The sequence below is a fragment of the Phaenicophaeus curvirostris genome, chromosome 4 (genome assembly GCF_032191515.1).
Source record: "Phaenicophaeus curvirostris isolate KB17595 chromosome 4, BPBGC_Pcur_1.0, whole genome shotgun sequence".
NCBI lineage: Eukaryota > Metazoa > Chordata > Aves > Cuculiformes > Cuculidae > Phaenicophaeus > Phaenicophaeus curvirostris.
In genome coordinates, this window is record NC_091395.1 from 18,354,809 (window position 1) to 18,379,420 (window position 24,612).

The following is a 24,612-nucleotide window of genomic DNA, read 5'->3' on the forward strand; positions in this document are numbered from 1 at the left end:
AAGTGTCATTGCAAGCAGAGGTAAGACGCAACTGAGGTCATGCAGTTGGGATGTGGGAAGGCAGCTTGGTTTTAGGTAAGTGCACACAAAAGTTCTGAGCAGCAAAGCAATCTCATAAAATTTCCTGGGGCTGTGAAAGCCTTGTTGCTCCCTTGCTAGCACTTGAATGCAGCCAAATCAAGCACAGAGAAGGAGGCTGTTTGGCCTGAATGTTGGTTTCATAATCTGCTGGCAGTCATGCTGGTGGCAACTGTGCTTTTATTTGATTACCTTACCACCATTCTAAACAAACAAACAGCATCTTACCAGATCACAAGAAAGGGGAGTTTGTTGGTTCTGATGAATATTGTTTCTGACACGTTCGGCCTGCCCTACATGCATGCATACTATAAGGGTTAAAAGCACTGACACTGGAATAACTGCACATAAATCCCACCGCATCTTAGAGGAGATCCTGGAGGCAGACATGGGATCCCTCCAGCGCCTGGCTGGGAACACTGTTACCTCCTGCTTCTGTGCAGCAGCCTGAGGCTGTTGGTTGATTGCCTGTTGGTTATGTTGCATAAATACCCAGTGTGTGTAGAGGTCTTTGCAAAGGCTTGGTTATTTTCAGGGCTTCATTCCCCTCTACAGGCGCACGTTTCAGTGAAATAGTTTTCCCTCAGCTGCTGTTCAGGCAGGAAGAAGGTCTGTCGTCTTTCTGATCTATGCATGCATAGATTGTATTTGCATTTTAAAATATGCAAGTAGCACACGCATCGACTTCTCAAGTCTTCAAGTCTTCTGTGCACATCTGAATATTTTACCAGGATGTCTAATCCAAATGCTTTTGCGGCAAGCATGGCTGATTAGGAAGGAGATGCCTTTGGGGAACAGCAATATTAAAAAGTATTGAAAGCTGTGAAAATATAACCAAATTCCCACAATCCCCTTTGAAAGTAAATAATAAGGTATGTATTTGAGGTAATTTTGGAAGGGTATATTTTACAAAGTTGAAGTAAACACTAATGCTTGCAAGATCCTTGTGTTGTCACAATGCTGTGGCATGTCCTGAAAAAAATACAGTCACAAATTACTATTCTAAGCTAGTGATCAGAAAACTTAAAGGGAAATCTTTGTCTTTGTACTGAGCTGCATACCTGAGTGCTCAGACTAAAATTTCCTGCAAACAGACACGGCTGTGGGTGGCACAGCAGCTGGTGACCTGCCCTGGGCAGTGGCAGGGTTTGGGAGTAACTGGGAAGCCACAGTCCGAACGAAGTCCTGAGGGGAGGAGCAGTGTCATGCACGAGGGCTGCTGTGGGGCAGCAGGAGAGCCGAGACGGGGTGGTGGTGTCTCCCAGGAGCTGGGGCAGCAGTGGGGTGGAAGGGCAGCAGAGTGACTCATAAGCATTGGCTGCACACGTGTGACTGGAGACACGCAGCAGAGGGGGCTGGTCAAGTGTGGTCCAGAGTCTGGTGTTGCTCCTTCCAGAAGCCCATAACACAGTTAAAACCTACAGGCTGCAAACTTTGATGTGAGTAACTGTGACCACACTTGATTCTTCCAAAATTATTTTTTGTTTGTGTTTAAAGGCTGTACTAACAGTCATCTTTGGGTTTACAGTTTTTATGGGCAAAGTCAAGGCCTGTAGATGCAGGAAAAACATTGCTAACGGAAGCAGTAACAATTCTACATTTGGGATCAGACGTGCATCATGTTTAGATGCAATGATTTCGTGACCCTGAATGTTTAAACTGCTATTGCAGATCTCAAGTTTGGTTTTAAAATGAGAAGATGTGGTGGAAGTTGGGGCCTGCTGCCTCTCAGCAGGGAACCAGCATGGGCTGCTCTGATCCCCCAGTCTCGGGGGAGGGGGGTGCACTATTTTGGCATCATTATCCTGTTGCCAGTACTGGAAGAAGAAAACAAGAGTTTTATGTTAAAACACAACAGCTTTATACACAGGTGAGTTACTACGCGTTGCCACAGTAACCCTGTACTTTTTTTTTTTTTGACACTGACATCAGTATCACATTCCTACCACTAGTATTTCTAAAAAGAGTTCTGCACAAAATATTGGTAGTTCTGGTGCCATCTAAGATTAATAATTAGGACACTACTCTCCTGGCATCAGGGTGGTTTCTTGTAAACCTTTTTTGCCATCTGTTTTCCTGCCAGCCCTTAACGATACGCCTCCAGGAATCTGAGCACAAATGTTGGGGAGGGTGTGGGGTGTGTATGTGACTTTAACTACAACAGAAGTATCTAACAATCATGTTCAGACCTAGTACTGTTTGGCTTCCAGTTACAGAGCTGACAGCAGAGCTCTTCCCACACTGTATCTGAGAGCGTTGGCTCTAATCTTATCTCTCTGCCGAACACACGCATCGCCCATTGGTGCCTGGAGGGTGATTGCTGTCAGAGCGCTCCAGAAGTGTGCAAGTTACTCGCAGGCTACACCTATGGGGTTTGGCACTTTCCCACCAAGAGGAGAAAAGTATCAGCAAGGCAGGGCACTGCCAGGCTACCTGGTTTCATGGTCAGTGTTACTTTGTGGAAAACTTGGGTTGTTTTGTTTAGGTTTTTTTCCCCCCCTTTAAGTTTTCTTTTCAGCCAGGACACCCACAGAAGAGCCTGTCTGACTCCAAAGAAAGAACCTCCACCTCTTCTTTCCACCCCTCCTAGCCAGACCCAGAGCTACAAGGATGACCATACCCTTGCACAGGGGCAAAGCCATTAGCAGGGTGGTACAGCTTGCGGCTGTAGTATAGGATTTTCCCCACTGACTAAGGCTTCCCATTGAAATTTATACTCTGGAGAAACCAAAAAATACTCAATGTTGTAATGTTCCTCCATAATAGCATGGTCCAGTCATACTATAACAAGGTGCTTTGAAGTACAAATGCTTTATTTCAATGTTTCATTATTTACAGTACTGTTCACTTTGTCCCAGGGTGCTACCAAAGTGCAAGCCATTTGAAACAGAAAAGCTAAATGATGGTAACTCAACTGTGCCTTATGCTCATACTGCCCTGCCTCCTCCCTGGTACTGAATGCAAAGAAGTATGCTGCTCTCCTTGGTCACTTGCAACTACCTGGTAACATGAAACTTTGGTTACAAAGGATTGTCGGTTGTTGGTCTGTTCACGGTGATGCAGGAACAAGAATCTGCAGTCTTTCCAGCTGGACCACACTTGTCTGGACTACCCTTGGAATTCAGGGTTTCCGAGTGTGTACAAAGACGCCTTAGTACACTGCACTTGTCAAGTTCCTACTTCAATTTTTGATGTAAGTACTTGTTTATTTCCAATTCTTTTTGTTGCTGATTCTCTTTGGTTTATGTAAGCTTTAAGTCATCTACCTGATTGAGGCTAGGTCTGCCTGGCTTAACTGTCTTAACAGAGCAAGTACGTCTTGAATTACCACAGAGTTCCTACTGGATACTGAAATCAGACAAGTCATCTCCTAGACATTTAAAGGCCTTTACAGAATACTGCAACTTTTATTACGTGTTTCCATTTCATATAAAAATGGTGATTCAGACACCACTGAAGCCTACATTTTCACGTTTCATCCCAAAGTAGGACAAATCACACTGGTTACTTCAGGAATGACTTCAGTAGAAACTTGCCTTTTGCAGGGAAGTACTTACTACAAATATTATTGAAGACTTGAGAATTCCAGTGGCTAAACTCAGGCCAAGAATCTTCACAGCTTTCCAACAAGAGCATTAGCTTGAGAAAGTACTTTGAAAGACAAGTTTCAGACTGAGTATCTGCAATTTCCACTGCTGCCAGCAGTCCCTTGGGAGGTGGGCAGTGAACTTCCCTGCTCCAGTTATCCTGGTGTGCAACAGGGATGTTGTTACCTTCCAAAACTTGAGATGCTTTGTGTTACAAAGCTCATGTACAAATAGGAAATGTTTAAGACTACATTCCTGAAAACAAGTTATATTAAACTTCACTCAGGTCCTCCAGAGAACATGTATCAGGGCTGTTGGGTAAGGCTCAACAATAATTGCTGCTCTCTCTCCTCACCCTATGCGTGGTTTACAGTTCAATAATGAGCCCCTGCACCAGTTGCCTCAAAAGATTCTGAAATTACAGCTTCTCAAATATAGGACAATTGCAGCTCTTGGCAGGTTTTGTCCTGTAAGTCCCACTTTTACTCCATATTTTTACAGGCTTTTTTGTATCACTATGGAGAGAAAGCTATCAAAAGCTTTGCAGTTGCAGAAGGTAACATTTTCACAAAGAAAATGCATTGGTTTTATTTCTTAACCTACCATACAAAACACAGTGTTTAGAAGATCTGCAATGCCTCCCTACTATCATTCCTCTGGAATTTGGACAAGGCAGCAGAGCTCACATGCAGTCAACAACATTGCTGGATCCTTGGCCCACGTCCCGGATCTGGCTGCTGAGACAAGAACACACAGCCACACCTGCCCCTGCCCTGCAGTGTGACACAGAGCCGACAAGCTCCCACCTAAAGAAAAAGAAAAGTTAAGTTCCTGTCCTTTCTGAGCAACTTAAAAGCATCTCTTTTCTGTGTCTCAGATTCTCTTATACAGTCTAGGCGTTTGCAGGAAAATACACCCCACTAGCTTATTCTATTTCCCTGGTAAATGTAGTGCAAAATCAGATTGAAACTATAAAAAGAATGTAGGTTTGTACTGAATGAACGGAAGAAGACAAGGGGAGGAGAGGAGGAGGAAGAGGTGGTGGTGCTTAAATAGTTATAAGAACCTCTAGTGGCATAAGCAGCACTTTTGCACCACTAGTCATGGCTACTACTCAATTATTACCAGGAAACAACAAATAGACCCTTGCTGCACACTATTTCCATTATATCATGTTATCATCTAGGAAGATTTCATTTCCTCATTATGCCAATTAAAATTTTTTAGATTACCTATTCACTATGGGATCAAATGCTTCCACTGTATTCAGGTACGCGTTGCCATTATGACCTCCAACGGCAAAAATTTTACCCATCAGTGTCGCTATGCCAACGCCGCCTCTCGGAGTTGTAAGCTCTGCTACGTATTCCCATTTGTTACTGCGCGGGTCAAACCGCTCCACTGAGCTCAGCGGGGAGTTGTCATCAAAGCCGCCTGCAAAGAACCATCGCATTATCAGTTTTTAGTCACTTCTAGTGCTGGTGATAGCCAAGACTGGTATTATCAGGTTATACTCAGCATCCAGTGGGCTACAGTTCAGCTCTTTATTTCTTTACATTTATTTTGCAAGCTCCTTGAAATGAATCTAATGGTCCCCCGTCCTATCTCTGTGCAAGCATCCACCAAGAGTGACAGTTTTCTTCTACTCAAGTTGCAAGGAGAGGCATTTCCATTATTTTTCTCCTTGAATTAATCTTGCACATAATTAGAAGCTGTTTCATTATAACTGGGAATAGAAAAAAAACTAAGACCAGTAAAAGGATGATCCTGACCTTGTTTTGGCTTGAGGAAACCACACTCTTGTGGTGTTCTCAAATTACAGCATTGCTGAATACTTCAGTAGGAAAAAAATCCTCAAGAAAGACTTCAGTGATGCATTCCCCTTGCTGTCAGAGAAGCATTTTACTCAAAACTTTTTTAATCACTTATAATACTCAATGCAGAGCTTTGCAGCTATCACTAAGGCAAACCTACCTGGCATCCTTCTCCCTCAGGAAAGCAGATAAATGCAAGGCAAAGCAAAACAGGAGAGGCCTAGGACAACAAGGTGTGGGATAAGTGTAATCACTGTGCAAAAAAGCTACTGTTGTCTACACTCGAAAAACAACTACAGTGCTTTAAAAATGCGTGAACTTAAGAATCATAGTCCTGCACAGTACAGCTCTCCTGAAACATGGATTAGGAGCTGCTTTTTATTTCCTTGCTAACATTACCTTCCTTTAAGCGTGCCCTGGTTGTGCTTGCTTACTTTTCCTTCCCAAGAATGCAAAACAGGTCAGGTCTATCTGACCCCCAGTTCCTCTAGCACCACGGCCCACTCTAAATGCCAGTACTCGGCAGAAATAGCACTGCAAACTGCCAGATCCCTACTCACCGACAACGTACAAGCAGCCATGGAGCTCGCTGACCCCGTTGCCAGCTCTTCGCTGACCCATCTCTTTCACTTCTATCCACTTATCCAAATGGGGATCATATTTCTCCACAGTGGAAAGCGACGCTACACCATCATTGCCACCCACAGCATAAACATGGTTCTGCAAAACAGTTGTATAAAGAAAGATTACTTGTAATTTATATGTATTTACTCGGCTTTTCATAAGCAGTATTAAAATTGTAGGAGAACATGGTATATCCATATAGTCCCAGTTAACAGACTTAATTATCTAACAACTTGTTAATGCTATCTTCCAAACAAAGGAATTAAAACTTGCATAGCATGGCAGGTATTTTGCAGAGTACACACTGTGATAGGGAATAAAATGCAGATGCATTTAGTACCTTTAAACATAGTAACCATGACAAACCAGAGTCTTTTGAATGAGACATGAAGTATTAGCTCAGTGTTGCTAGAAGAGTCCTGGTACACTCCCAGTGCCTCCAATACTATAGAAACAGGGAGCACCGTTCAATTTGGTATGAGTATTATCCTAAATATCCTCACCTTTTGTACAGTTCCATAGGATTTTTGATGATTGGAGGTGCTCAGACCCACCAGCTGCATTTTGTTTAAATCTTGTGTTCTACTTTTTAAAAGCAGATTTAAAAAGTAGGTCAGTGCCTCAGCTGGCCCCGACTTGGGAGGAAACAGTCACTTACCACAAGGGCTACAGAGCCAACTCCTCCCCGAGGAGTGTTCATTGGGGCGACTGCACTCCATCGATCAGAATCGATGTCGTATCTTTCCACGTCGCTGAAGCAAGTGTTGTCATCTAAACCTCCTATCGCATAAATGGGGCCACCAAGGGAGGCAAGAGCAATTCCTCTCCTAAGAAAACCACAGGATCAATACCTCAGAGCAAATCCTTAAGGAAGAGGAACGGGAAAGACGCATCAATTGCAATGTTATGTGACTGGCACCTGCTTCAAACTACAGGAAAAAAGTAATGCAAATTTAAAAGGTGAAGTTTACAACAAATAATGACTGGCAACGGGGGGTGGCCTTCTGCACACTGGTGTCAGTCTTGTAGCTTTATCCTGAAAGTCTTTTGTATGTCTGCAGCCTCCTGTTAGAGGGGCTCTACAGTTTTACCTGAACTTCACCTCAGCTTTCCCAGACACCTGTATGTTATTGTGTAACCAATGAACAGGAATGTTGCAGCTAAGAATATTTTTAGACTGCAAAAAGATAAAAGCTCCCATCTAAAAAATAATTAATAAAAAAAAAAAAGCAGGGGGCATGGAATACTGTTTCAACCGAATGGCATCTAAGGCCAAAGTCCTCTACTTACATGCTTGGATACATGAGATGGTCTTAGTAATTTGATTTCTCTGTCTTGGTAATGAATTTTACACCGCCTATCTTGTTTTATTTAATGTGATGGGGAAAAAAATGGTTTTAGTTTTGTAGCTACCGCTACAATTTGGGAATTTGTTTTTGGAAGTAATACTAATACATATTAAAAAAGGCAAACCTCTGACTGAACTCTAGAAGGGTTTAACTGTAATTTCTTCCATTCTGTTATTTTCTATTAAGTCTGTGGTAAAATAGTTGTCAGATGTTTTTTCTACTAAACTACCAATATGACAGTACAAGCGGTACTACAAAATGAAAAGTATGGCCTTGAATGTAAGCATTAAGTTTCATCTTTAATTACCAAGACAGGTGATTTACCATTTCATCAAGAACATTCTTGTCTCATTACAAAGAGGGCAGAGGCACAACCTTCCTATGGAACAAACTTTGTGGCAATATCCTGGGCTTATCTTAAACTGCCTCAGTAGATAACATAGGTACCATCAGTAGTGGCATTTTTTTCCCAAATAAGTACCCAGACACCACCTCCATGAACAGGAAGCATGGAGCACAGCCAAGGCACAGAGTAAGAAATGTCACAGAGATCTGCTTGCAGAGAACGTGCCCTGGGCTGGTTGGCAGAAGAGAGGAAGGAAAGCAAGAAGCCACTTCTAGGGGTCTGGGTCTTCTACTTTGATTAGGTCACAGCTACAAATAGCTTTAGGACTTAGCCATGCTCAGTATTTTACTCGTACTTGTGCATGATGCTTTCAGAAACAACAAATAACAAAATGGAATCTAGAATTAAGGAAACTGATTTAAACGGCAGCAGAGACAAAAAAAATACAGATCTGTAAGTCCAGTAGCTCCTTAAAAGAACCTTAAAATGTCAAAAGGCAAGACAAAATCCTCAATCTGATTTTCACTGTTTTAGTGTTTCCGGCTTTTTGTGGCAAAAACATAGGCAGGCATTGTTTTCCTGGGCATGAAGTATTTCACTGTGCATGTTCTGCTGGCAGTTCACCTTGCTCACTCTTAAAAAGAGAAAAAAAAACCCCACAGTTAATCAGTTTCAAGGTTTTTTTTTAATGCAGCATAGCAGAAAGGCCCTAGATGTCAGAATGTAATCATGGCTGAAGTAAAGACCTCTCTGCTCCAGAAGACAGGTGTCGTGTCCACCCCCTCCACCCCCCAAAAAATAAAAAAAGAAAAGGATAATAAGGAGCAATAAGAAGAAAGCCAAAGTGTAAACATAACCTATGTTAATACCAAGGGTCTCTCTACCTATGTAGTTTCGCACTGAAATGCTTAAGAGTATGTTACACACAGCTTTGTGTTAGTGCAAAGATCTGATGTATGCAGGTATGCGATGCAGATTTATGTTGGCCTTACAGCTAGCAAATAGAGGTGTTTGATAGAATAAAGCCCCAAACCGGGAAAAGCAATCCTGGTAATAGCACAGTTTGGAAACCCAAATGAAGGCAAGACAGACAGCAAGAAATGACATATCATAGAGTAGGACTTATATTTTTGATCACAGGACACTTACCTTTTTGTGTTCATTGATGCCTTCATCATCCACTTGTTTGTGAGAGGATCAAATACTTCCATGCTTCCTAAGTGTTCATTTCCGTCATGTCCACCTACTGCATAGACTTTACCTGAAACACATACCCATCTTTCAATACAGAGACTGCTTGGCAACATTTCAGTTTTCATTTACATACTACTCCTGCTGGTGTGGAGCAAAAAGCTGAAATAAATGTTAACATTTTCAAGTATTTTCAATATCAGGATTTTATTAAGTACAGACTTTATATGCTCTACTCAACCAGATATCTGTTCTGATGTGGACTTGGATGCAAAGCTTTAGCTAGGTAGACAAAAAAAAAAATCTTCCCATAACTTGAGTACTACAGGTTAGATCAGTTTTGGACACTTACATTGGTCTCTCCAGGTTCTGCTGCAGCAACACAGGGGCTACTGTGTACAAGGAAAAGTTGCATTATGGGTGCTAAGCGGTCCTGGACTGCAGGGACCTGGTTTCAGAAGACAGAGATCTTCTCTTAGAAGAGTTATGGTCTTAGTGATGTGCCTGGACAGATTCAAGTACAAAAGGAGCTAGTAGAAGTGCTAGGAAATTCTGGGTGACTCCGCTGTGTAAGGCTATTTCTTTACAAATGGATTAAGAAAGATTAAGTCACCTATTAAGGCCAGAGACTTTATACAGTTCATAGAATAGTTTGGGTTGGAAGTTAAAGGCCATCTAGTCCAACCCCTACCCTGCAATAAGCAGTGACATCTTCAACTTAGTCCAGTTGCTCAGAGCCCCATCCAACCTGATCCAGAACGTTTCCAGGGATGAAGGGGCTTCTACCACCTCTCTGGGCAACTCATTCCAGTGTTTCACCACACTCATCTTAAAACAATTCCTTCCTCGCTTCTAGTCTAAATGTATCCTCTTGTAGTTTAAAACCATTACCCCTTGTCCTATTGCCCTGCTAAGAAGTTTGTCCAGATCTTTCTAAGCCCTCTTTAGTTATTGAAAAGCAGCAATAAGGTCTTCTCCAGGCTGAAAAGCCTCAACAGTAATGTCTCTTCAGTAAGCATGCTCTCAGATTGTTTCAGAATCAAAAATGCCTTCAGTGGGAATTCTAAATTGAAGAATATCCAACAAGTTAAGCCATTGTAAGACATTTATTTAGTAAAAGCACCAATTCCAGCAAAAGGAGCAAACAAAGTGCCTTTTGAATACAGTTGCTTGAATAAGGGTTACTGACCTCCCACAGAGATCACACCCACGTGCCTTCTCCTGCTGTTCATTTCAGGGCCGAAAAACCAGTTGTTCTTACTGATAGAGTAACATTCAATGCTGCGAAATGGGTCACCCGATCCACCTCTACCACCAACGCAGAACAGCACACCTGAAGAAGACAAAACAGGTTTCCAGAAAACTGGCTGGAAGTTGGGGGATAAAGTTGTATAGCAGAATGAACTGAAAATTACGTAGTTCAGGAGAAGTCGTATTTTACTTCAGGGCCCTGCATAACCAGATGCTGGATTTTGGCCTTTTTTGGCATGTTGCTATGGCAATTAACTATCTAGGCTCTTGCAAAAGCAATGTATGATCTTAAATATGCTTTTTGTGGTTTTGCTTGGGGAGATACACGGATTATTATATACAACAACGTAAGAATTAGGATTTGCAGTCCAATATTCATCACTCGCTTTTGGTATAGGTTAGCCAAAGAGTTTAAAATTTAGCTCAACCTTCTTGCACCAAAAGACGTGTCGACTGTTTTTGGTATAGCATAACTGCCTGGTCATAACACACTTAACAGTTCTAGCTTCAATACAGATAGAGCCAATCAGGATTAAAAAAACACTGCTTTAGAGAGAAAAAAAATGACTGCTAAAGTTCTGGAAAAACACAGCACATCATAACCTAATTACCAGAGGGGCACACAATGGCTTTCCTAATTTTGCATTAAGACATTAACAACCATTTATTCCAAGCTATTTAACCCTGCGCAGAGGCACCACCTTTTCTCCACACCACTCCCTACTAGATAATCAGACACACGTTTAATTACCAGCAGTCTGCTTCCTTGGTGTTGTGCGAATGGAGTACTCAAAGTCTGGCACTGCTCTGCTGCTCAGGTGAAGGTGGTAGTTTCTTGCTTCATCCAGCAAATCCCTACATTTTAGATTCTGCTTGACAATCTCTTCCTTTGCCACAACACCCATAAGGAAACAAACAGGCAAGAGAGGCAGCCGTACCTGACAGAAACGAACACAGTTGGAGTAACTGGCTGAATTGACTGAGTCTCACCACGTACAGTGACGCACACATAACAGATGGCAGGTTCTAAGCCAGCCACCAGCCCACGCTCTTCACTAAAAAGAGCAGCTTTCGTATTTCTTTTTTCCAAAATAACAGCAATATGAACAGTTCCTTTTAGTAACATACATTTGCTACAACTATTTGCATTTAAGCAGCAGTGGAGAGCTGTCCCTTGGCCCAGACTGAGTAGAGGAAAAAGTGCCACTGCCTGTTCTTGCCTGGCACGATGCAGGTGGCATCTGTGTCTTTACCAGGACAGCCTGTACCAGGTCAGTCTGCTGAGGGTATGAATCTTCAGCTTATTGCTATGCTGGCATAAGAGGGCTTTTGCTGGAATGGTTAGTTTTCTTTGGGTGGCAAGTGAAAAAGGGAACACGATCAGCGTGAACTAAGTCTCTATTTAGGAGGTACTGCTAGTGCAGTAGCACCTTTCTTTACTGTGGACTTGACAGACTACAGGATTTTAAAAAAAGGAAAAGGTTAATAGCCAATTGTTTCCTTCCTCAAATCCTCCCCACGGTTCCCCAGAAGAGAGCTGATGACCAGGGTGAGGAATGGAAGGCTCTTCCTGAGTGAGGCTACAGGCGGTCATTGCCTTGAGCAATCTCCAGTGACTGGGCAGATCTGAAATAAGGTCAGTCTTTCCAAGACTGCCTTGAAATGTCCTCTTCCCTACAGTCTTTTATTTATTTTTTATGAAGTACAGTGAGGCACAAAGGTGGAACAGGTGTTAGCAGGGGGAAGTGAAGTAAAGCACCATCTGACTTCCTAAGATTTGGAGTCAACGCTGTTAAGCAGCTCCCATTTGGCTCAGCAGAAATGGTGAAAACGTCCAGTATTCCTTGTGCTTCTCAGAGTAGCAGGATGCTGCTGTCATATGGCCGACAAGTGTCCCTGTCTTCAAGTAAGCAAGTCTCCACCAGTTCTTCCTTACCCACCTGCTTTCAATCCCACTTCATCTTTTACTTTGGCCTGGCTTATTTTAAGTTGATTAAAAGCATCACCATAGTCCTGCTAATAGACCCATAAGGTTAGTGATGCTCTAAGAACTCAGGGCTGACAAACACAGAACCTCATTAGAACAGTGGAGGCCTTAAGGCTCATTATGATGTGGAGAATCACTGTCAAGAAGCTCAGTTGTGTTTTCTGCCAGCAATAACGTCAAAAACAACTGATGGCTCCATACTCTGGCAAATAACCAATATTTACAGGAAGGGGTTTACTTTTCATTGCTTTGTGCCAGACTCTGGTTTCCACCAACAGAATAAAGCTGTTAATCTCATCTGCTAGCACAACTCAGTAATAAATCTAATGCATTGGGGGTTTTTTTCCACATCTCATATAGCCTGTAAATTTAATTATTGTGTACTACAAAAGTTTTTTTGTACTAAAAATCTCAAGCTAGTCTAGATGAAGCTGAAGGGTTTTGGAAGACAGTTAATAAATAGTTGTGATCTTTTACCAGGAAAAGTGAAAAATTATGCATAAAGACAATGACAGCAGGATATTAGTGGACCTCTCATTACTCACACCAACACCAATATTAGCAATTCTGCCAAATGCAAACTATTCAAGCTGGAGTTCGGTTACAACAGAAACAGCACAGTTGATACTACCTGTTAAGATACACAGGACATTTTGGAGTGTAGGGCACATACCCTCCTCCCCAGGACAGGTTCTCTATACCTGTCTCAAATACCGTATTTTAAACACCCATAACCAGCACACACAGAGCCTGAATAACTAAAGTACCTAATGCTCTGACAGGAGTTCTGATGAGTGTTTAATAAAGTCAGTTGATTGACCTTTTGATACTTGTATGTGCATTTTTTTCAGAAGTGGTGGATTTGAATCAAGTCTAGATGATTAAACTGCAAACTCCTTTTGGTTACTACAGGTAACCAGCAGTGCTAGTCTAGCAAATGTTGAAAGGCCTAGCATATGTTTCCTAGGGCTAACACAACTTCATCTTTATATAATAGACGGAACATTGTAGAAGTAGCATGATTTGATTTGACACACCTATGTTACACTTTTACTTTCCCAGCCATGTAAACAGCTTTGCTCTCCTTTCTTAAGTACCAATTCTTACCAGCAAGGGAAGCGAGTGCTTCAGGCTGTACTAGTATCAAACCGAGTGAAACAACTGCTTTATGTTCTTCACTATGTGTAAATCTAAGAAATTTCTGCTATAACACAGATGCAGTTTTTTGTTGCCTCTTCACCCCCGAGTCATGAGCATAAAGTGAGTACTCTTCTCTCTACAGAAAATGGAGAATACAACTTCTTCCTGATATCCAAGAGACCTAACCTGCTTCTGCTGTCAACTCACAACTGTGAACACCAGATGAGGCACCAACTGCTAAGAACATATTTCATCTTGAGATCTACCTAATGAAAGAGTTGGTTATAATACTAAATGAGTGATGAGACAGGCACCCATCAGCTTGGTCTGCCCTACCTGCGCAAGTATTTCATCCAGCCAGGCAGCATGATGCTGTGGATTGGCCAGCAGCCACTTGATAGCAGCATTGTAAACTTGCTTTTCATTTTCAACGTTCAAGTCACTTGAGGACAGAAGTTTATGGAGGTGCTGTGGTGACACACTCACAAAATCTTCGCACTCCACCACTTCTGTAAAATGGTCGCAAGCATACTGATCAGCCATGTCCATCAAGTCAATGCGGTTGTGGCTCTCTGCAAATGCCCTGACTGCCAGGCAGTTAGAGGGGTGGAAGTGCAGTTTCATGTATTCACAGCACGCCTTTGCTACCAATTCCACCTGAAGAATGCAAGCAGCGTACAAGAGAGGCTGGACATTATCCACTGTCAGAGTAAGCCGGGAGGAGTACACAAACTTCACGAGGTCTTCTATTGCATCACCATCAAAGTCCCTGATCTCAATCAATGTCTGCTTGGCTTCAGCCATTTCCGAGAGAAACATGGCCCTGAAGTAAGGTATAACACAAGCTAGCGCCAGTTTGTGGCAGGAGATAAGCTTTGAACCAACCTGGAAAGAAAAGAACAAAAAAAAACCCCAATTTTTTACTGGAATGTCGGTTCCAGCTATGAAAGGATGGACACTTAAGCTGAAATATGAATTCTGAAGTCCATATGCATTGAGCTACTGTATTTTGTCCACACAAATTAACTTCATTTGCCCTGTACTACAGTGATTATTAAAAGTTAATAAGACTCAAATTACATGTTCATCTTCAAAAGGCATTAAGTCTTGCAATTTTTTAAAAAAGGATATTAAATTATAATGCTAATGTGGAGTTTTTTCTAGCTCTGATTCAATACAGAATTGCTCTACCCTTTTTAAAAGTGTTATCAACACAAGTGTAACCTGCCTGGTGAACAGTAAGCTATGTACAGAAACAGTAAGCTAAGTACAGAAAACAAACACACATGAAAGAGCACGTAGTTAAGAGAGGAAAAGATGGATGGTTTGGCATGAGATAATTAGATCACTCCACAAGGAACAATTCGTAGACGAACCAAATGAACAAAAAACAAACCAACAGGAGAAAAGCAGGTAGTATGCGCCTGCCGCTCTCTGCCTTCTAGCAGGCAGCTGTTGATGTGACAAGAGCAGTACAGTTCCAGATTTTAACTCCTTGGAGCAGAGGAAGTCTCCCTGTGTGCACCTGTGGTTTATCGCTGTTACAGTGTCAACATTCCAACTCATTAAAGTATTGATACAAAAAGATACTACCAGCTGGTCTGCTATATCAGGGAAAGCTCCTAGGCCATTCTCACCTTTCCAGACTTTTATTCTGCCCACCATCCCACTCTCCCATTAGATCTTTCTTTTGATTAAGTAGCTTCACTATTTTGCCCAAATCTGCTTAAATATCTAGCACGTTCTTGGTATTTTGAAATTAGAGTTCTCCTCCATTAACTATCATATTTTAAGAGCCAGCAGTTAAATCAATAATTGGTCTGACAACAGCAATGCCAGAATTGCACACTATCAGAGGTCACACACAAAAGGAGATAGTTAAGTAGAGAAGTATTTATTCTTACAACATGACAAATGCCTATGCCTGAGCACCACAGAAAAAAAAAATCAAGCCCTCCAGAAAATTCTAGTTCAAGATATGGTTACCAATTACTTGAAAATACCTGATTTAGGAAGCCTTATGGTATGGTGTACATAGGTTGCTCTGGTCTCCTTAGATTATATTCACTGCTTGAGGACTGGTAGTCAAGTCATTAGCAACCTAATATTCTTAAATTGCCAAAGTAACTCCACACACATAATACAAATGAACATTAATACAAGCCCTAACTCAGGGAAAATTAAACTGCAGCCACAGTAAAGTGTATTTTCCAAGTTTTCCTCGCAGGAGTATACGTTTAACTATGTTTATAAAATAAGACTTTCTGCCTTTTTTTGCAAGGGTGGGTAGAAAGGGAGAAAGGTGAGGAAGAGGTCAGGAAAGGGAAAAAGGAGAGTTGTTACAGAGTTCTGACATGAACCTTCTTCCCCAAAACGCCTTTTAAAATGACAAATGTAAAAAGACCTGATGATAAGCTCTCAGGTAAATTCTGTTTCATGGCTCTCATGCTGTCCAGAGCAGCTCTGGTGTCTATATTCAATGTTCCATGCGCATTAACTCAGTTGTTATGAGCCAGCGCACCTATTTGCTGCTGCATCTAATGCCTGCTTAGTGCCTGGTGACAGGCAATTTAGTATCTGCTGTAAAGCAGAACAGAAAAATGTTCTTGCTTAGTCTACTTCTGTTGTCCACTGGGGTGGAAGGGAGAGAAACCCTCTTTCTCTCATATTTTCATTGTCTCCCAAGTGCTCTAAAAAGATGAGATATCTACTGGGAGGGCATCAGGGACACACATCTGTCTAGGATTTTCCCTGTTCATATCTAATAATAAAGGTGGCAGGTGAACAATTTCTCCTAAAGGCATCTGTCACTTGTCCTTTGTATAGGAGCTATGCTTCATCTTCTTTTTTTCAATAGCTATCTTGCATTACTAAGGTGTCTAGCTAAGCAAGACAATATTTGTAGGTGCTGGCAACCATGGTTACAACTGCTAGGTATAAATCCGTTGTGATCAGGATATAAGTAACGCACAGCTGAGCTACAAAGACTGCATTAAAGATATGCTATGCAAGAACCATAAAAATGGTTTCCTCCTCCTTTACTCTTTGATCAGCTGTAGAACATAAGCGTCTGTTGGGGTTTTTTTTCTTTCTTTGACAATTCTTAAAATTAGACTTGTTCCAGAAATGCTGTTTTCCCAGAATGATCTAGCAGAGCCACACAGAATGCAAAAATAAGAGATAAAATTAGAGATGAAAGTATGTGAGAAGAAAGAGGCTACAAGGAACTGACATTGCACAGTAATACACTGATCAGCTGTGGCAACTTGCTTAGAAGACAAGCTGGGTGAGGCCAAAGTCATGTACTTCCTCTCTCGGACTGTCAATATCTTAAGTGTTTATATTTCAGACCTAAACCTTCTAAATAAGAAAAAAAACCCACAAGGATATCTAGAATGCCTCAGATCCAACAGGTATTCTACAGCATCCATGCCCCTGCCCAAATTCACAGCCACCTCTAGGACACTTATTGGTAGCTTAATCTTCAGACTGTTAAATGCAATGGATGTGTGACAATATAACCTTCAGTGTAACATCGCAGAGCTCTCCGGCTTCAAAGAAGTGAAGAAGAGAGCTGTGAAAATCCTTCCAAGCCTCATTTGCTTCAAATACAAAGATGTCATCTTCACCGTCACTGTTGGAAGACTTAGTCTGCTGCTGCTGCTGCCGCCTTTTACCCTTTATCAGATGTTGTTTTGCCTGCTCTGGGACCATGGATTCTGAAGCCATTGGCTGTTTCTTCTTCTACTGTGGGAATCTTCAAAAAATCCTGCCAAGACAAAATCCAGCCCACCATGAGTCAAGTCCTCAAATGCAGTTAAGTTCTGTTCATCTTCCTGTTTTTTAAAAACAAACCAACCATACACAAAAAAAGCAGATAAGCCATTAGGTACTTCTGGTAACTACCACTGATTACATATTATAAATACTGCCTATAATCTTACTTTGGGAAGGTGGGAGTCTTCAAACAAATCACCATCTACTATAAATGTGCCAGCGGTAGCCATAAGACAGCTGTAACACTAACTTAGACAGAGGGCCAAGTCGCCGTATAGATTCAGTTGGCTGTTAACAGTAACTGGCTTGAGAAATAGTACTGTTATGCATCATATCATCTATGTCAAAAATCAAGGGATTTTCACAACTGGAAGTTTAAAGTAAGCCAAGAGCCACTACCATACTTCTGTAAAAAGCCAGTCTTATCAACAGGGTGCACTATCAGAGTTAAACACAAGTAATATTACAGATGTAACACAATATTAAGATAATGTACTGAAGCATGTGATATCATGACCCAGAAAGGACAGAACATGTTCCATTTGCTGAAATTCGGGCTGTTCTGAATGCTTAGCTCTAGGCCTTTACTGTTCTCAGATTTTAAACAAAACAGAAATGAGTTTTAGTAGTGCATTTGATCAAGATAACTCTGGAAATCTGAAGGTCACACAGAAGTCATGAAGGTCAGTATATTTCAACTCCAAACATACTCCTCCTTCCAACTTGAAGTGGAAAGGTGAGCACAGCCTTAAAAGGAGCAGCATATGAAAAGAGCAAAGAGCTGCAGTTGTATGTTTACATCTTTTCTTATGTATAAGTTCACTAGTTTGAGAATCACTAGCTAGAAAGATTAATCAGCATTTAGCTTAGCATGCATGACACTTTGTTAATTATGTACTAATATCCACAAACTGAGCAAGAAGAGCCATTTACAGATTTGCTTCCCAAATGAACAGTAATGCAACAATAGCATCCTGCTACTTGAGGTTAGTTTAGTACTTGGGTGAACGCTGCAGACTTGCACACACAGTCTTTCCTCTCCAGATCAAAACACTGCCACGTCCATTCAAAACCTCAATAAAATGTGCTCCCTTTTCATCTTGGCAATTAAGTCTTCCAGCCTGGGTACAGTCTGGTATTTTGACTACACTGAGAGTGTAAATGACCATCACAGAAAGTGACTGACTGACTGACTAAAGGAAGTGCCTCGTTCATAACATCATCTCTTATTCCTTATAGACAGCTGCTTTACACTTTCCAAGAAGGGGTAACTGTCCGAATAAAAAAACAAACCACACAGTTTATAGTGCACATTATTTGCTAAGAGCAGCTCAGCAATTTTCTTGTTCAAGTTAAATATTTAGAAATATTGACGTCTGCTGTTCCAGATCCTAGAGTTAGTGTTGAGGTCCTCAGGTGATGGACCGAGGAACCCCTCCTAGCTGTTCCTTGCTATCAAACTTAGAAAATCAAACAGGGATGGGAGGTCAGAGCACAAGCATGTTATCTTAGATCTGCTGTAGTTCAGGGAACAGTAACATCCTCAAGTGAAGCGATATTGATTTAGACATTCTAGCTAAATCTGAAACTGAATTAAGTGTAAAATTACTCAAGTCATACAGAATACTTATGTTTAGCAGAAGTAAAATACCTCAAATAATTTCGAAGCAAAAAGAAATGGAAGAGATTAGACAGTGACAGGACATGAATGAACATCTCTCTGTTTTCCTGTCACAAAAATAAACATCAGGAATCCTGGCTGACAAGCCAAGCTATATGTTGGAGTCCATGGCCTCCTCCCCCTGTCAGGTACCCTGGGAGACAGCACCCCAGAAAGAGGGGAACGTCCTTGTTCTTCCACTGACACAAGGTCAGAAGACATTTCAGTGATACAGAACAGAAGCAAATCCAAGACTCTCCCTACAACCAGAATCACACAGTGTTCAGATAAGGAGGCATTATGTTACCCATAAATCCAATGCCCTTTATCAGCAGTGGTACTGAAACTGGAAAAAGTCAGACGTCCAGGAGAAATCAAGATACAGGTGAAGTTTCACCAACTATCCTGTATGTAATTTCGGTTACCTGAAAAATCACATGATGATGTGTGCAAAGAAGGGCAGTTAGCCTCACTCTGAAAACAAAAAGGCTTTTGAATTGAAGGAATTGAATTTGCCTTCTGTAAATGCAAGGATTGTAGCCCTGTGAGCGGGGGGGGGGTTAGAAGAGACTCAAGTACAAACAGATTGCATGCATATAAATATAGACAAGTTTGTACATGTGGCTGTGTAAAACTAAACTGTCTAATACAGAGCCTGATGAGTCTCTGCAGGTAAAACATGCTGGTTGCTGCTGACCACAAGGCTAGCTAAACATGTAGTGACAAGATCTTCTCCAGCTTAATCCATCTAACAGAAGCTGTCTACCCGTTGTCCTGTGTTGTACTAAGAAAATCTGAATATTTGAAAAGGGGGCAGCTGGCAGCGCAAAGGAAGAGATAGAGGGAGAAAAGTGGGAAGGGCAGGAGGCAGCTGCAGTAGCAGCTTTGGCAGGGACTGCACAAGCTGCTGTTTGCTGTTCAGTCTCATGACAGCTGCATCACCAAGAAGGAACATGGGAGGGAAAAAAATAATAGACAAAATTGCATAGAAAAACCTCAGTGCTCTCCCCTCCTCCATTCACCAATTCCATCAAAGGAGTTATGGAAACCTCATGCAAAACTGCTTTGATGCCCATGCTAATTTGGTCAAATCAGATAAGGTTGGAAAACGTGGGAAAGTTCAAGTTACACACTATTGCAAGCTTAAGCCTACTGTACTTTTCAGCAGAAAGTTAATTTAATGGGGAAAAATAATCAGAAACCACAAGTCTAACCAGTTTAGCATGTTTAAAACCACCAGGGTTCCTTTTGCAGAAATTCGTAAAGTACTTCTTTAAACAACACTAATACAAAATCCTTTCAGTATTTCAAAGGCTTATTGTAGCAAAAATTGACATGTATTATTGGTTTGTGTTACTTGTCACATGCAGTTCAGAAAACAGTGAAACAGTTGGCACCATCTATCATCTACTTCTATAACCAAAACCGCTTAGTACAGTAGACACACAAACAGTGAATGAGGGCTGCTTTTTCTTGGAAAAATGCAGCAGAAAAATAACAGAAAAGGTGTTTTGTTGAGCAAAAGCACAGTCAGATAAAATCTCATTTTGGAAATAGCTCTTGTTGTCCATCCCTTAATCCTATTTTGAGACAGCTTCTTTCCTGCTTCCTTTGATGCAATATTTGAATATGCTGAACAAAATTCTTCTGAAAACTTTAATCCCAGTTCTGAGAACTTTAATTCCAGTTTCCATTAAACACCAGAAAGGCCAACTGTCTTCTGGGCTTTACACAATGAAAGGTTGTCAATTTTGTTCAATTTTGCATCATCAAAACCAAACAAGTAACCTAATATGCCATGATTTACATTTGCTTCAGAACAACCACAAAACCCATCAGAAGCCCCTGATCAGAGGAGGACTCTGCTTTGCAGATATAGGTGTACTTAAGAAGTTTGTTATTTATGCTAGGTAACGTTGGTAATATCCAAAAAGGAGAACACAAAAGAAAAAACACTGCAAATCAGTGCAGTTCTTGGGAGCATAGTGAAGTGTTGATAGATACATAATAGAAATTACAGTTAGTACTTTACATTTGTAAGAACACAGAACAGGCCCTTACCAAGGAGAGGCACTGTTGTCTTCTCAGATGGACCTGATTAAAAATAACAATACTTTAATGGTCTCCACAGCAGTGTTTAGTCCAGCCCTTCCTGGGAAGAGTTAACAGAGAGCAAAATCATTCCTACGTCGGTTTCCAGCCACCCTTTATCCTGGATGTGTAAATCAAGGCATGGCACCTACCAGAGCATCCTAGAGCTGCAGCCAAACATTGTTTCCCATACGCCTACCAGCCTCAGCCTCTCAGAGCTCTCTTGTCTAGAGTAGAGTCACTGAGGCTGCAGCGTCACATTATGCTCACAAGTCAAACGGGTCAAGCCATGAAGCAATACCATCTTCCTTTTGTCCAGAGCTGTGAGGGCTCCTTCAAAACCAGTTTGAAATCAGGAGGGGGCAGTGGTAATACAAGCTACAAATATTGATGCAGGAAACTATTATTACAAAATTCATTTGATGAAGCCTGCTGAGGAAGAACTAAGATGCCTGCTGACATGGTACTATGCTGCCTTGCATCAAAATACTGGCAGTAATTGCACAATGATTGTGTAATGATTCTGATGACACTGATCAAACTTGCTTTTACAAGTAAACCACCAACTAGAAAATTGAATGCCAGACTACTGCTATCTCACTAACAATTTCTAAAATAAACCAGGTCACGCTATACTGCATAAAAATAACAGGTACAATCTTGGCATATTACAGCATGGACACACTTTTTACATAGCACAAAATTTCACACAAACGTTACAGGGGAATCTGTCAAACCTCAGACCCAATTGCTTAAAGGCGGCAGCTGAACCTCCATTACCAGCAATCAGAGCCCTGTGTGACACATGGTGTGGTTTTAGCTGGTTAACACTTGATGACCTATTTTACCTGCTGTAGTCTTTTTCTGTAGTCACATATGTGAATTGTTTCTCAACTATACTTCCAGAAGCCTTTGTGACAGGCACAGAAATCCAGGTATGTCTGAGGAAACACAGATCTATGAACTAGGAGGCCCCATTCAATTTGTGAAATACCTCCACACCCCGTATAGGTGAAAGCTTGATTAACTGATAGTTCCCAGCAGCCAGGAAGCAACTGGCTTGAGTGGAGATGATAAGCTGGAGCCCATCAAAGCAGGACAGAAAATCAAGCAGGCAACATAAAGAACTGGTGGAATTGTGGCATCTGAAATTCGCATTTATTTGGGAAGGAAGGCGAAGCTACTAACTCCTGAGGCTCTCCCCCACTGGAACAGGCAATTTCTTGATGTTTTTTAACACAAGAAATAATTTGGTTTGGCCGAATGAAGATGATCGGGGGTGGAGCACCTCCCATATAAGGATGGGCTAAGACAGTTGGGCTTATTCATCCTGGAGTAAAGGCGGCTGTGGGGAGACCTTATAGCAGCCTTCTAGTACTGAAAGGAGGCTACAGGAAAGTTGGAGAGGGGCTCTTTATCAGGGAGTGCAGGGATAGAATGAGGGGGAGCAGCTTTAAACTGAAAGAGAGACAATTTAGATTAGATATTAAGAAGATTTTTTTTCCTGTGAGGGTGGTGAAGCACTGGAACAGGTTGCTCAGAGAAGTTGTGGATGCCCCATCCCTGGAGGTTTTCAAGGCCAGGTTGGATGGGGCTTTGAGCTGCCTAACCTGGTGGAAGCAGGCTTGCAACTGGATGAGCTGTCAGGTCTCTTCCAACCCACACCGTTCTATGATAACTGAAGCAACTTTACTTATTATGTATATATTTTATATTTATATTATATTTTTACTTATTATACCTTATTACAAGAAGCCAACAGTAAGCTGACCAGGGTACTAGTCTGTTGGGCTGCCATCTCCACAGCACTGAATTACACGCAGCATCTTGAAACATGTCTGAGTGGTTCTGTCTCCGTGCTTGAATTGTATGGTAACCGACAGCTCTGTGGGAGGAGGATTCCACTGGAGGCTCACAGAATACCAGCCCTCTGACGCTGATCAGAGGGTAGCCCAGGGAGTGTGCCACCCGTGCGCGCTCCTGCAAGGGGTGTAACCCAGGCCTAGGTCATCTGCACTGATTCTGCGTTAATTTATGAAACAATACAACGCCCCAGGTTGGAAAGGACTGTGAGAAACACTTACTCACTGGTAAAATATTGAAAAGGACAAAGTCTTTGAAGCAAAGACAGTAATATTTTTATTTTACAATTCAGCATTGAATTGGATGCCTTTCTAAAAATGCATCCCATCTTACAAAAGCAGTAGGTATATATACTAGTTCTAGACCGTGTGAGTCCTCAAACAACATTTATTTTTTAGGTTATCCAACCATGTCTGGAGACTTCCTTCAGGCTATCTCCTGACCTAAACCAGCTACAGCTTACAAGCCAACTAAGCATCTCAATAAATTCTTGCAACTGTAAGAGAGTGTTTATTCTTTCAGGTTATTTATCCATGTCTGGAGATTGTCTGCATATTATCTCTTGACACAAGACAGATAGTTAACATATGAACCAGCTGCAGCGAACCTTATCAATTAAATCCACAGGGATCATCGAGTCCCGCTCCTGCCCCTGCCCAGGACAACCCCAGCATTCACACCGTGTCCGAGGGCCTCGTCCAAATCCTTATTGATTATTGTCAGGCGCGGAGCCGCGGGTGCTTCCCTGGGGAGCTGGTGCAGCGCTTCTGGGGGAACCATAGAATCACCGGGTTGGAAGAGACCCACCGGATCATCGAGTCCAACCGTTCCTATCAAACACTAAACCATTCCCCTTAGCACCTCGTCCACCCGTGCCTTAAACACCTCCAGGGAAGGTGACTCAACCACCTCCCTGGGCAGCCTGTTCCAGTGCCCAATGACCCTTTCTGTGAAGAATTTATTCCTAATGTCCAGCCTAAACCTCCCCTGGCCCACCTTCCTGCCGTTCCCTCGGCTGTATCGCTGGCCACTAGAGAGAAGAGATCCTTCCCTCCTCCTCCTCCTCGTCTTCCCCCTCCTCCTCCTCCTCCCCTCGCCCCCCCGCCCCGTGGCTCGGAACCCGCCCGGACCGACCGCGCGGAGGCACCGGGGTGGGGAGGGGGGATGGGACACGCGGGGTCCCCTCAGCGCTCACCTGCGCGGCACCGGAACGGAACCGAGCGGAGCTCGCGCCCGCGCGGGGCGGTGGCGCGCGGGGCGCATGCGCGGGGCGGGGCGGGTGCGTGAGGCGGGGACTCCTCCCCCCCCCCACCCCGGGCAAGAGCGCCGAGTGCCCCCCTGCCCCCCTCTGCACCCCCTGCCCCTCTCTACACCCCCTTGCAACCCCACCCTGCCCCCTGCACCTCCTGCCCCCGCCTTGCCCCCTGCACCCCACCCTGTACCCTGTGGACCCCGCACCCTTCAGCACCCCCTTGCACCCCCCCCGTGCCCCTCTGCACCCCGTGCACCCCGCTCCACCCCTCTGCACCTCGCTCTGCACTCCCCTGCACGCCTTTGCTCTCCTGCAACCTTCTGCACTCCACTCTGCCCCTGTGCACCCCTTGCACCCTATCCTGCTCCGCCGCACCCCTCTGCACTCCCCTGCTCCCCTGCACCCCTCTGCCCCCCGCCCCCCTGCACCTCTCTGCACCCCTCTGCACCCTATCCTGCTCCCCTGCACCCCTCTGCCCCCACCCTGCCCCCTGCACCCCTTTGCACCCCATCCTGCTCTCCTGCACTCCCCTGCACCCCTCTGCACTCCCCTGCTCCCTGCACCCCTCTGCCCCCCACCCTGCCCCACTTGCACCTCTCTGC

At 42.9% G+C, this 24,612-nt stretch overlaps 1 protein-coding gene and 1 long non-coding RNA gene across 4 annotated transcripts; one reads left to right on the top strand and one right to left on the bottom strand.

Annotated features, from left to right (window-relative positions):
• Window positions 1-13,720, top strand: LOC138719870 (uncharacterized). Of its 2 annotated transcripts, none has more exons than XR_011337325.1 (3): window positions 1-75; window positions 2,937-3,271; window positions 13,510-13,720. It is a non-coding gene; the product is annotated as an uncharacterized lncRNA (long non-coding RNA). The 2 variants fall into 2 exon arrangements; XR_011337326.1 differs by lacking the exon at window positions 1-75 and adding an exon at window positions 2,484-2,522.
• On the bottom strand, window positions 3,229-23,985 carry KLHL8 (kelch like family member 8). Of its 2 annotated transcripts, XM_069855388.1 has the most exons (11): window positions 23,954-23,985; window positions 20,866-20,898; window positions 16,890-17,136; window positions 13,704-14,252; window positions 10,992-11,178; window positions 10,179-10,322; window positions 8,948-9,059; window positions 6,762-6,930; window positions 6,040-6,199; window positions 4,898-5,099; window positions 3,229-4,471 (listed from the first exon to the last, which is right to left on the bottom strand). In XM_069855388.1, exons 3-11 carry the CDS (start codon window positions 17,094-17,096, stop codon window positions 4,348-4,350), a joined length of 1,854 nt encoding a protein of 617 aa, XP_069711489.1. In that variant the 5' UTR covers window positions 17,097-17,136; window positions 20,866-20,898; window positions 23,954-23,985; the 3' UTR covers window positions 3,229-4,347. The 2 variants fall into 2 exon arrangements, with proteins under 2 accessions (XP_069711489.1, XP_069711491.1); XM_069855390.1 differs by lacking the exon at window positions 20,866-20,898 and having other exon boundaries at window positions 23,954-23,975.
• Window positions 23,986-24,612: the final 627 nt, after the last annotated feature.

Excerpts from the sequence above, each read along its gene's own strand:
- KLHL8 (XM_069855388.1), bottom strand. The coding sequence starts at position 17,096 with ATGGCTTCAGAATCCATGGTCCCAGAGCAGGCAAAACAACATCTGATA. Across the intron at positions 6,200-6,761 it reads TTGGCTCTGTAGCCCTTGTG|AACCATGTTTATGCTGTGGG; the intron begins GTAAGTGACTGT and ends ACTGTTTTGCAG. Across the intron at positions 4,472-4,897 it reads TTTGATCCCATAGTGAATAG|GTGGGAGCTTGTCGGCTCTG; the intron begins GTAATCTAAAAA and ends CTTTTTCTTTAG.